This window comes from Mangifera indica, chromosome 2, assembly GCF_011075055.1.
Source record: "Mangifera indica cultivar Alphonso chromosome 2, CATAS_Mindica_2.1, whole genome shotgun sequence".
Taxonomy (NCBI): Eukaryota; Viridiplantae; Streptophyta; class Magnoliopsida; order Sapindales; family Anacardiaceae; genus Mangifera; species Mangifera indica.
The window spans coordinates 19894260-19906059 of record NC_058138.1 but is presented as its reverse complement, the minus strand read 5'-3'; the positions used below and the strand labels follow the sequence as shown (position 1 = coordinate 19906059).

Below are 11800 nucleotides of genomic sequence, written 5' to 3'. Positions count from 1 at the left end.
CTTTTAATAATATTTTATGTATATTATATGGGATGTATAATGTAGCATAGGATGGAAATAAAATGGTGGAGAGAAAGAAGTGGGTTGTTGCTCTTCTTTTAAATGAAGTGGTTGTGACTTGTGAAGAAGAAGAGTATTATAATAATGTAGAAGAGACAAGGGGAGATATAAAATAATATAAATAAAACAAAGTAAATTGGCCTTATTCCTCCGGGTATTATTTGAAGGAGAATTGTTGTGGAAGAGAGAGAAAAGTTGGTGAAATATTTTTATATATATAAAGCTTTTTCATTTATATGAATTATTCTAATGGAGAAGAGACAGAAAAATGGAGAGAAATATCTTGTTTTTTCAATTTCATTTTTTATGATACATTGCATGCTTTTGATCTTACTTAAAACTTTCAATTTCCTTTTATTATAATTTTAAATGCAAATGTTTATGCAAATTATATGGCCTTCAGAATATAATAAATATCAAGTTACACATTATATATTATAATATATAGCCGTTTTACAATAATCCTGATATACAGAATAAGATAAATCTAAAATCAGATAAGTTAAAATTTGATTTTTGATATAATAAAAATTTAAACTTATATTTTTTTATATATATAAGTCTCTTTTTTTGTCACACAAACTACTTATTATGGGTAATAACCATAATACTTTATTATAAAAAGTGCAGCAATTGAAAGGATATTGGACTATCTTACAATGCACAAGAAAAAATATGTTTAAAAAACTCCATTGATAATTGAAGATATCTAATAAATATACCCCTGAAGATAATACTGATATTGAATATCAATTATGGTAGACAGACGATCCCAATAACCCTAAAAATAAGATGTTAATTTTCATCAGACAAATCAGTCTTCGTCAAGATTCTTCACCCAATACAAAGATGACAACTCCACTACAAGATAAAATCTTAATATGTCTGTTAGCATGCGTTCTGAATCTTTCTATCTTTCAGAATTTTGTTAAAATATTTGCTTGACTTGTGCAGTTGAGTGTATGAATCACAGCTTTCTTTTTCTTTATAATTTATCAGTCCCTGTCTTCCCCAGAAATTTACCAGCATATACAGCTACTACGACAGCTTAATTTAATGAAAGTAAATCAAGGGTTATATCTCTATTATCACCAAGACAAAAAAACTGGGTTTAAAGTTTTTGCAGATCTCTTTAATGGAAGAATGAACGTAGACGACAACATGCTCCTGTAGTCACAAAGTTTCATTACTTTAAAGCTTCAATATCGAGGATGATATGTTACTGAATATTTTTCAATTAATTATTTATTTATCATTGCTTTTGGATCCATTAACGGGAATTAAATTAAAATTGTAATAATATCTGTCTTTATCAGGCACCCTTTACAAATCGCGTGCATTAGCAATTATGTATAAAATATTTTCAAGGCAGAAGAGAAGATGACCTTACTATCTCCTGTTAATTATTTTAATGTATACGTCTTTTTAGATTAGGTTTTATTAGTAAACAACTGAATAATGCTTAGTCTTAATTAAGATATTAATTAAATGGGTAATAAAAATAAATGTTAAGTTAAAATTCTTTACTATGATTTTGGTTTGATTAATTAATGAATTAGTTCACCATAACAATTGTCTAATATATAATCTAACCCTAAACGGGAAATCTTCAATCTCTAAGCTTTCCAACCATTCATTAATGGAGGCATTAATTATGCAAAATCCATATATTAATTAGGGTTCGTTTGGCATTGACTTGCATGATTGCTAAAGCTCAACTTATCTTCCACAAATTAAACATCACGCGGCAGATAATTAAAATTAAAAAAACTAACTAACTAATCTCATTCTTAATTGATTTACATTATCTGTTAGATTAATATAATGATTCTTGGTCAAACAGTGGATTAAGTTAAATAATCTAACAAGTAATAGTATTTGCAAGCAGATTTTATAGTAAATTAAAAGCTTGGAATTGTGCTTGTTTAAGTGGGTTGATCTAGTTTGGCACGCAACACTAAATATTTGGCAACTTAAGATTAATTCGAAATTAAGAACGCTTCCCAGTTTTAGACGTTTGGCACTAGTTTAGACGCGAGAGTGCCATCTTAATTATTGTCTAATCAGCGGGTTGATGTGATTGATCAAATTAAGACTGGGAGAGCTAGTTATATTATACGACGCCGTTTATTTCTCCTTTATGTGAATGCCGACTTGAAATAGAAGATTAGTTTTGATGATATTTCAAGGCATTTACTCGTTATCAGGAGCTTTGCTAATTTATATTTGATATACACATTAAGAACAAGACAAATGTCATCTGCATCCAAAGAATCAATTTACAATTACATTCCTCAACCATACCAACTCGACTTAGCATTGACTGGTTGAAATTGTCTCACATTACTAATGATTCCACCAATAGAAAGCAAAACCATAAAAAATTGCACAAATATAGACATGAGATTTTGTTTACATCAACATATTCAAATCTGTAAGGTCATCCATGGGGATTTCAAGGCCGACAGAATCGTGGTCTTGTAATCCGTCAAAGTTCAACCAACTATTCAGATCTTGTGGTGCACCAAGGTCGTTGGATACGTCTAAAGCCATGGGATCTAATTCATTCAGTTGCAAGTTTGAAAAATCTACTGGGTCCTCCACTTTCCATGATCCCTCAGCAATTTTACCAGGAGATGATAATCCCACTTCTCTACCCCTTCCATTACTAGGCTTAGTCAATGACGGGTTAGATCCGATAACACAAGGCCTTCCGCCCACAGAGTGATTATCCTTGTGCTTGGTCTTCACTTTTGTTTTACGTTCGTTCTTGAGGTTGTCCAATGATGAGCGACCAGCTACGGAAACAGAGATAGTTTTGTAATCCCTATCTTTCTCGTTTCTCTTTCCTCTTGCTCCACCAACAAGATTAGAGTTGTCAAGAGTTGATGTTACCCTAGAGGAGGCACTCCCAACAACATCATCGATCAGTACTTCCCTTTTCGGCTTCTTCAGAATAATTCCATGCTTGGGGAAAGCATCTGAAGAACCTCTGTCAAGATTATCACTTGGGGTATCATATCGTTTAAAAGTGCTGGAGACGGCACCTGCAGCAGTAAAAAGAAAACATGATGTGAAATGCAAATCATAAATATGGTCAAAAAGGACTTCTTGTCTGAACGATGTTCTCTCCTGAAATAGGAAAAAGATTGAGAGCTCAGCTCTCCATGTCCATAAAGTTTCCAATGTGCACATCCTCATATCGATTAAAATATAAACAAATAAAAGCCTTCATGAGGATCGTACATAAAAACAATAAAACTATGTGTACAATGTTGTGTACAAATAACAATGTGTTAGTATGTGATTGAGTATTGTTTTATCTTTAATTTTTAACTATTTCATCATATGATGACACGTCATTATTTGTGCACAAAGTTGTGCACATAGCACTACTCATACAGAAATATAAAACACTTTTTGCATTTAACATACCTGATCCCTTGGCTTCTGTTTGATGGTTGGATACTTCATTACATGTATTACTGGCAGTCCCTGAGCCAACACAGTCAGCAGATTTTGCATCATTGCTGCATGGAGGTGCTGAAAACAAGACATCCTGCAATGCAGGCTCACTAAAGCAACTACTGCCAGTATCTTCAAATTTTCTACATCTAGCAAGAGTTCGCTTGATAAAAGCTATAGCAACTTGTCTTGAAACCTTCCGAACAGCACCCTTTGAAGTGTGATTCCCGCGACATGCCTAAATATGTGGAAAGTTAAACTGTCTAAAACTTAAAAGGATTTAAAACAAATAAAATGCTGTGAAATGTAATTCTATACGAACAATAGCTCTTCACTTAATCTACACACAGATGTTGGTCCAATGGCATTTCTAAAATTTGCCAATATATCAGACTTAATGAAATAATTATTGCAGTGGAATGTACTGAAGAAAAATACTCTATAAACACAGTAACACAAGAAGTTTGTCTATTAGTAAAATGCAAATGCATTATCACACTGAAGATAAATACTCTACAAAGTAGGAATAAATAAATAAGATAAAATAACAAAAGCAAATTACAAACAAACCACCACCAACCCGAAAATGCAGAGTTAATGAAGATATACACCAAAAGACAAGCATTACCGCGGATATCAATACCAAATCACTAAAAGCACAAACGTATTAATGCAAATTTAGATGTTGTTTCACTTCTGACAAAAAAAGAATCAAACGGCCATCAATGATACACAGTATATTGGCCTCCATGTCAGAAATTGAATAATACCATATTAAAATTACCATGTATCGACAGCCACCATTGGATTCGCTTAGATTAAAAATGCAGAGCATTAATCCATGTCAATTTAACAGCAGTTTAACAGTAATGTTATTAGAACAGTAACATCAACAAATCTCTAGAAGTGCATTGTTCATGCTAATGTATTTTGAACTTCTTTTTTTGTGAAGAGACTAATTTTTCTTTATCTGATTGTGAACAGACTGACAGCATTGCCTGTACCTCAATGCTTATAGAGAAAAACACACTGTTGACTTTTAAAACTATTGATATGATTTTCAATGTGAGATCTAATCATCGCCTGGACCAACATATGCAAAATGAGCAACTAAGATTCATGAAGAAAAATTCAAGGTCCATTTATCCATAGATTCAGAAAATAAATATGGAACACTGATAAACTGCTGAAATTACCATTCTTTTTCTGTAAGCTATTTCAATAAGTTGGTCCATTGCACAGTGCTCAATGTTCCTGCAAATTAAAATACAATATTCTAATCCAAACATTACCAAATTCAAATCAAGAAGACATCTAAATCATTATGAACCATACCTTCTTTCTACATCTCTCCCTTTCTGAATGGCCTTATCAAGTTTCCTCAAGCTTTTCTTCTTTTTCTTAATCTATCAATGCAACCATAATAGTGGTCAATCATAAGAAACATCAGATCAGAAGGAGTATAGAAGACCAAACAAGAAAAAAGTGGCAGGTTATCTAGGATGAAAGGCAAGTGTTAAAAGAATATTAGAAAAGGAGTAAAAGGAAAATTTTGCTGAACAGTGATCTAACTTTCTTAAATAATGTAAATGATATAGGGGGTAAAACAACATGATCTGTAAATAGGCAACCTGTTGGCGAAGCTCTTCCTTAAGTTCCATAACATCCTGGTTTATAACTTCTTCTCCCTCTGACAGACCAGGCTACAACAAGCCAAACAATGAGATTTAAAAAAAATGAAGCATACCCATAATACATATACAAATGATTCTACTCCTGGTGTGAAACTTGTATTGAAAACATTATGGATCAAGCTATGTTAATAATATCCTACCAATGTCTCCGGATATAAACCGATACTCTGTAACTCTAAGAGAATCCTGTCATCAAGAGACATAAGTTGATATTGGCAATCAGATGAAGGAAAAGCAGGAACATTGATTTCCCTTGGTTGTGTCTGACTGAGGTCATTTGAGCATATTTCACTGGTAAGCCCAACATCTGAATGTGATACGTCATCATCTCCCAACCACTGTTCATTGCTTTGTAATGAACTAGACATGCTTGGGTTCCTGAATGCATTAGATACAGCACTCTTATTGCAAGAAAGCCTATCCAACAAACAATTCTTCTGACTGTGGAAGTCTGCTTCAGATTCAACCTCAGATTCCATTCGGTCTCTATCTTTGGGATCAATATCAATTTGGTTACATGAACCGCAATGGGAATCGTCACTTGCATAGTGAAAAGATAGATTTTTCCCTTCGCTGTGATGGTAGAATTCTTCAGCTTCATCTTCTTCAATCAAAGCAGAAAGCACTCTTTGGTACAATGGAGTAACTTTGTCCAACCTTCCCATATCAAACCTTGCACATGAGCCATCATTCATAGCTTTTTCTTCATTTAAGCGGCTTTCTTTGCCTTCACAAGGACGATCAAGATCTTTATGCACCAGAATACCCTGAAAGAAAGGAAAAAAAATAAGAGTTCTACTCTCATCCTTTTTCTCCTCTTGAGTTTGCAATAGGAAAAGAAAAACTTGGCAGTTGAATTTCCAAAATAGACTTCCAATTGAAGGTTCTTTTTAATTATTATGCTGCTTTTTCTTTTTCTTATGGATAATCATAGTTTAAATAAAAAAATGAATCTAAATTAGTACCAAAAGGTTATATTCATATCCGAACATCTGGGACAAACTCTCTTCAAGCTCCTCTGAAAAACTTAGCTGATGCAGTGTCAAAATTGAAAGAAGAAAAAGAGATTGTAAGTCTCTCATCCAAAGATAATTTAAAATCATTAATGAAACATGCATGCCAGTCACTACCTGCTGCTTAAAGTACGTCACATCCTCCAAGCTAAGAGAAGAAAAGATATACTTCATTTTCTTCCAAAATGTACCAGAACAAGCAAGACCTAAAGGAACAAGCAGAATATGAGTTACTGAAAATAAGATATACAAGAAAAGAGCTGGCTCCAGAGGAGATAAGCATGAAACAGAGTTGCCAAGATGCATACTGCTAGCATTACGAGCAGAATCAGCAGCTGCAAATAAATCTTCATGATCATCATCAGATTCACCTGAAAACAAGATTTCAATTAATTTTTCAAGGCATTTTGGGGAGTTACACTAAGGAAATTAGTACAAACTTTTCTTCTATCCAGCATATCAGCTATCTCTAAACAGTGCATCTACATACATATGCATATATAAATGAATTCTCCAGCTGGGAGACGCATGCAAATGTAACATTGAAAACAATTTGAACTTCTATACTTCAACTGAAAAATGAATTCTCACAAGAAAATAGTCCAACTGTGAAAAAAAATACAAGCACACAACTCAGAATTTAACACTCATAACAAGTTATTTGACACCTATGATGCAAACAACTAAAGTCATTGCATCTATAATGGTCAAAATATATCCGTCAGAGCAAAAGACTCAAGGCTTTATTCTTAACACAATGCCCTAAGATTACCAAATGATAGTATCTATAAAAAAATCCAAGTATCAAAAAACTCTTACAATGAATAATACATAATGACACAAAGTTAAAATGTGAAAAATTCAAATATCATCAAATGATTAAATAACCCTACTTGCAAAATTTGGAGTGACATTATTCAGCATCAGCCCAACACGAACTGAAGCCTTACGATCCTTCAACTTCTTTGAAGGTGGACGGCCCGTTTTACTGTTCAATAGAAAAGAAGAAAATATATTTTTGAGAATATCATTAAAATTAATGTATAATTCCACCCAAAAAAAGGATAAAAAGAAGGTAATCACCTTTTAATCTTATCTGAAGTTGGCCTCATACTCTGAAGTGGCTTAGTTGTTGGTACATTTTCTAACTTCTCCCTTATCATATGAATGCTTGGCCTCGTCAAGAGTGAACCACTTACACTCCTTCCTTTTATCCGAACACCATCTCCAATTTCACTAGTTAGTATTTTATTCTTAACTCTTGGCAATGTAAAAGATCTGACCTTATGAGCTACAGACAATGCACCATCATCACCTTGTATTTCTTTCTCTTTCAATTTATTATCCCCAGCTCCAGATTCTTCACTTTCAGAGAACCCAAATGGAGATGAAACATTCTCAAATTCCCTCTTTATTTTTGGAGTATTATTATCTATGCTACTGGAGAGTAGTGATCCATTGGTTCCAAACGCAGAAGTTTTAGCACCAAAGTCAGATGCTGAAAAGCCTTGAGACGGAGGCTGAACTTCGTTCTTCGAGACAGGAGAAACTAAATTTGCTCTCCTTGTACGAGAGTTTTTATGTGGCCTCTGACCAACCCACTGAGCCATAGCGTGTGAAGACGAAGCTGACAAAGGACGTTTTTGATAATTTGTCACACCCAAACTTGGGACTTTATTTACACTTGTAGGCTGTTCCCAACCCTGAAAAGTTCCAGGTGATGAGTGAACTTTAGAAGATGAGTCTAACACCATGATTGAGCCAGTTCGTGGTCCCGCAGATACCTTCCCTTTTAACATTGTACTTGAACAGTTTCCTGGGTTATCTTCCCGAATATTTGGCCTGATAATAAGAGGTAAAACAAATTTACAAACTCACCAGAACCATCAAATAAACAACAACTATGACATGAGATTGTACTATGTTTATGGGATGATCTATGATCGCAAGTTCTGTAAACACAAAAATTAATCTCTTTAATATGCCCCCTCATGTGCAATGTGGACTAGACTGAACCGAACCTAGCTACAAACAAAATAGATAATAATGGGACAGAAAATTCCCAGAAAAAAACAAATTTACAGATGCAACTACACAAGGTTTTGAACTCAAAATATTGACTTTGATACCAAGCTAAAATACCAGTTGACCACCTAAAAACTTAAACTAACATGTAAGGTCCAACACCATCACTAATCTCTTATAACATCAACAATGATGAGAGTTCATACTTATTTTTTCCTTTAGCCACAACTCGTTGCTCCAACATTGATGTACGGTCCCTTAGAGGGGGGCCCTCCAACTCAGTCTTAAGAAGTGAACCGGCATCTGAACTTGCAGGCTCGAGAGAACCATCCAACTTATTGATTCCAGTAACTCCGAGGGAGGATTTAGATCTGTCATCAACACACAACTTTTAAACATTAGAAAAATGGTTCTTTTCTCTAATGATAATTGAAATATCTCCACTAATTTCAAAACAATAATTGATACAGAAGCAGTAATAAATAAATAAATAAAAGACCAAAACTTAAGCACAGAAAAATAGAATTTAAATTCCGAAGACATGGTCATTATATACAAGAAAATAGCTTTGATACTAATCACAGCTACTTTAACTTTATCCAATTAGAAACAAACCAGTAAAAAATAAATAAATAAAAGAACCATATCTAGAGCACTCTTAACTTTTTTCTTACTAATAGAATGAAGCCCAAAATCAATTTCTTGTGTCTGTATACTTTATATTAATCTTCATTTGTTGTACCAATATGCAAATTCAATGAGCTAGTCTTCCTTAACAACAAATCAAAGATGGATTTTTTGGTCAACTCTGAGTTTGTGAAGTACTTTCTAGTTTAGGGAACTGAGAACCAAAGCCCTACTACAATGAGAAATGTGAGTTTCCCAAACAAAAAATAATCTCTTTCAGATTTGAGAACCATCCAATCTCTCCAGCTAACCTAGACAGCAAGCATTTTTAAGACCAGAAACCATAATACAAATTAGAAATCAGATCAGATAAATAGTTACCTGAGCACCTGTGCATCACAAGATCGCAACTTAGAATCAGCATTCATCTTGGGTTGTATAGCTTGTTTTGTATCTTGATCACTGTTCATAACTCTATTGCCTACAGATGCAACAGAGCGTTTCCTTTTCATCTTTTTGTCCCATCCTTCACCTCCAACAGGCAACCTACGGATCTTTTCTTCAATCTTAATGGTGGCCCCACTAACAGCAGGAAGCATATCTCCATCTTTTTCTATAGCCAGTTGCTGCCTTGAAGTAGCAGCAGCTCTTCCATCAGTCAGCTAGCACAAAGCAAATAACTACATATCAGCATAAAGAGAGAAAAACGAAATGAAAAAGACACATTTTAAAAACTTACCTTATGAAGATAAGTGATAAAAAAGAAAATCAAGAAAAAGAAGAAATAAAATTTATAAACCAGAGCTCAAATTTAAATGGAGAAACTGAATAGAACTGTACAACAAGCAGACTCGATAATCAGAGAAAGTGACAGCTCAACCAAACTTTAAATTTCACAAGTACTTGTGTGCAAAAAGAACAATTTGCAATCTAAGAACATTTGTTTTCTTTTTACTTTTACTACCATCACTCCCCAAAAACAAACACAAATCATACTGATTCATCTACAAGGTTAGTGTAAGGATATCAAAGTTAAATTAAGTAAAGAAAATCATAACTGGGAACTGCATATGATGTAATTCACAATTTAAAGTCTTGACAAAAACAGAAGTTAGTTAAAGATATGCATATACCACCTATAAACATTAATGGTTATATACAAACCCGCACATCCGCCACTGAAGTACGAACACGCTTATTCACCCCAACGCTCTTGGTCCTGTCCTCTAATCTTTGATTCATTAAGTCTTGAGAGTTTCTTTGAATCTGGCTTCCCATCTTTGTCAAGTCTGCTGCCGATGACCGATCAATTGGTGAAACATCAATACGCTGCCGCTTCTTTGAGTTTAACGATTCCCTATACTTATCTAGTTTCAGTATCTTGTCACGGAAATTTTTTACTCGATCCCTGTAGTAAGAGATGTATCTTTAATTATAGAAAAATCCCAGGTCATCTGAGTTAAAAGTAAAAAGAATGAAACAGAATATGTACAGGCAAAAATATGTGTAAAAAAGAATCCTTAGCACATAGGTTCATGAACATAATCTATAAAAAGAGCAACCAATTAAGGTTTCCAAAGCAAAAAACAGATAATAAAAGGATCAGAAATACAGCTTATGAACAGAAATGATATATTTTCTACATATTATGAAGCATCAATAATCCAAAAGGTGAGTAATCATGACTCATGACACCATCATCAGTCAATTTGGTTTCCAACTACAGTAAACATCATCATCACATTAGTTTCAAAGATGCCCTAGCAAATCCAATCATTGATCAACAAGCATTAAACTTCTTTATACACTTTCTTCGGCAATTTACAATGATTTCAAAGAAAAGGATTATCTCACAAAATCAATCACAATTATCTAGCCATACATGTCAGTCACGAACAATAGCATTTTCCTTGAAGTGAAAATCAAACCAAGAAGATTGACAGTCTTAAAATAGCAGTTGCAGCAGCAAAAGAATAATACCTGGCCTTTCTAGTGGAATCTTGCACACTTTCTTTGAAGTGTTTCAGCTCCTCTGTAGCCACCGGAGGAGGAGAAGGTTTCTGTTGGGAAACCCCAAAAGAATGGTCTTGTGACATACTTCCATAAGGAACACCTAGAACTCTCCGTAGTTCTCCTGAACGGGGATATCTCTGACTGCCTAATGTAATTGGGTCCAGAGGCAAATATTGGGGCAGTGAAGACATATCGGGTGGCAAAGCTGCACTACCCCGGCTTGAAGGATTCCCGGAACCGAGCATTTCACTTCCTATCCCCACCTCAAGCTGCCTAAGCCTGTATCAACAGGATCCAAAATCCTTAAACGCAAAGTTCAAGCAGACAGCTTAATCTAAAGTTGAATAATTCTTTCATGAAATGACATCATCACTCAAGGAACAACAAAGTATAATGCTAAGAATATAGCAGTTATCAGCACTGATCTGAAACAAGCTCTAGATTCTTTTAAGATTTGAGTACTCATTTTGATTAATTCTTCATAAAGAGTAGAACAACGTTACTGAAACAAATCAATTGAGCTTCTTAGAGTCATTTAAAATTCGGTAAGAAACTACAAATAAAAAATTTGTAATCCACAGAATCTTTCCTCTACCGAAAAAGAGAATTTTGAATAAATAAAGTGAATCGATTAAAGAGAAATGAAACAGAAACCCTAGGCGGATAGAGAGATAGCAGATAACTATTTCTGTAAGTGAAAAGTTGTGAAATTGGGGTGAAAGAAGTTGAATTGAAAGTTAAGAGATGAAATTACCCCAGATTCAAACACGATCAAACCAACAAATTTCGTAAATTGTGATCTGCACAGAGAAAGAGGTAGACAGAAGAAAGGATCCTTGGGTGGTTTCTGTCACGCGTCAGCGATTGTTTTTATTTTTACCTTTCTATTTATTTCCTTTTATC

The 11800-nt window shown here is 34.1% G+C and overlaps 1 protein-coding gene across 1 annotated transcript; it reads right to left on the bottom strand.

The window, feature by feature from the left end:
• Window positions 1-2298: 2298 nt before the first annotated feature.
• LOC123209625 lies at window positions 2299-11800 on the bottom strand. The gene is made up of 16 exons (XM_044627743.1): window positions 11652-11800; window positions 10865-11176; window positions 10049-10292; window positions 9266-9546; window positions 8464-8628; window positions 7316-8074; window positions 7126-7220; window positions 6541-6603; window positions 6350-6438; window positions 6185-6250; window positions 5360-5986; window positions 5157-5228; window positions 4861-4931; window positions 4722-4779; window positions 3496-3763; window positions 2299-3107 (listed from the first exon to the last, which is right to left on the bottom strand). The coding sequence occupies exons 2-16, from the start codon at window positions 11140-11142 to the stop codon at window positions 2473-2475; spliced, it is 3771 nt and encodes a 1256-aa protein (XP_044483678.1). The 5' UTR covers window positions 11143-11176; window positions 11652-11800; the 3' UTR covers window positions 2299-2472.

Coding starts and splice junctions, on each gene's coding strand:
- LOC123209625 (XM_044627743.1), bottom strand. CDS start 11,142: ATGCTCGGTTCCGGGAATCCTTCAAGCCGGGGTAGTGCAGCTTTGCCA. Junction 8,075..8,463: donor GTGGCTAAAGGAAAAAATAA/GTATGAACTCTC, acceptor TCTTATTATCAG/GCCAAATATTCGGGAAGATA. Junction 6,251..6,349: donor TGACGTACTTTAAGCAGCAG/GTAGTGACTGGC, acceptor ACACTGCATCAG/CTAAGTTTTTCAGAGGAGCT.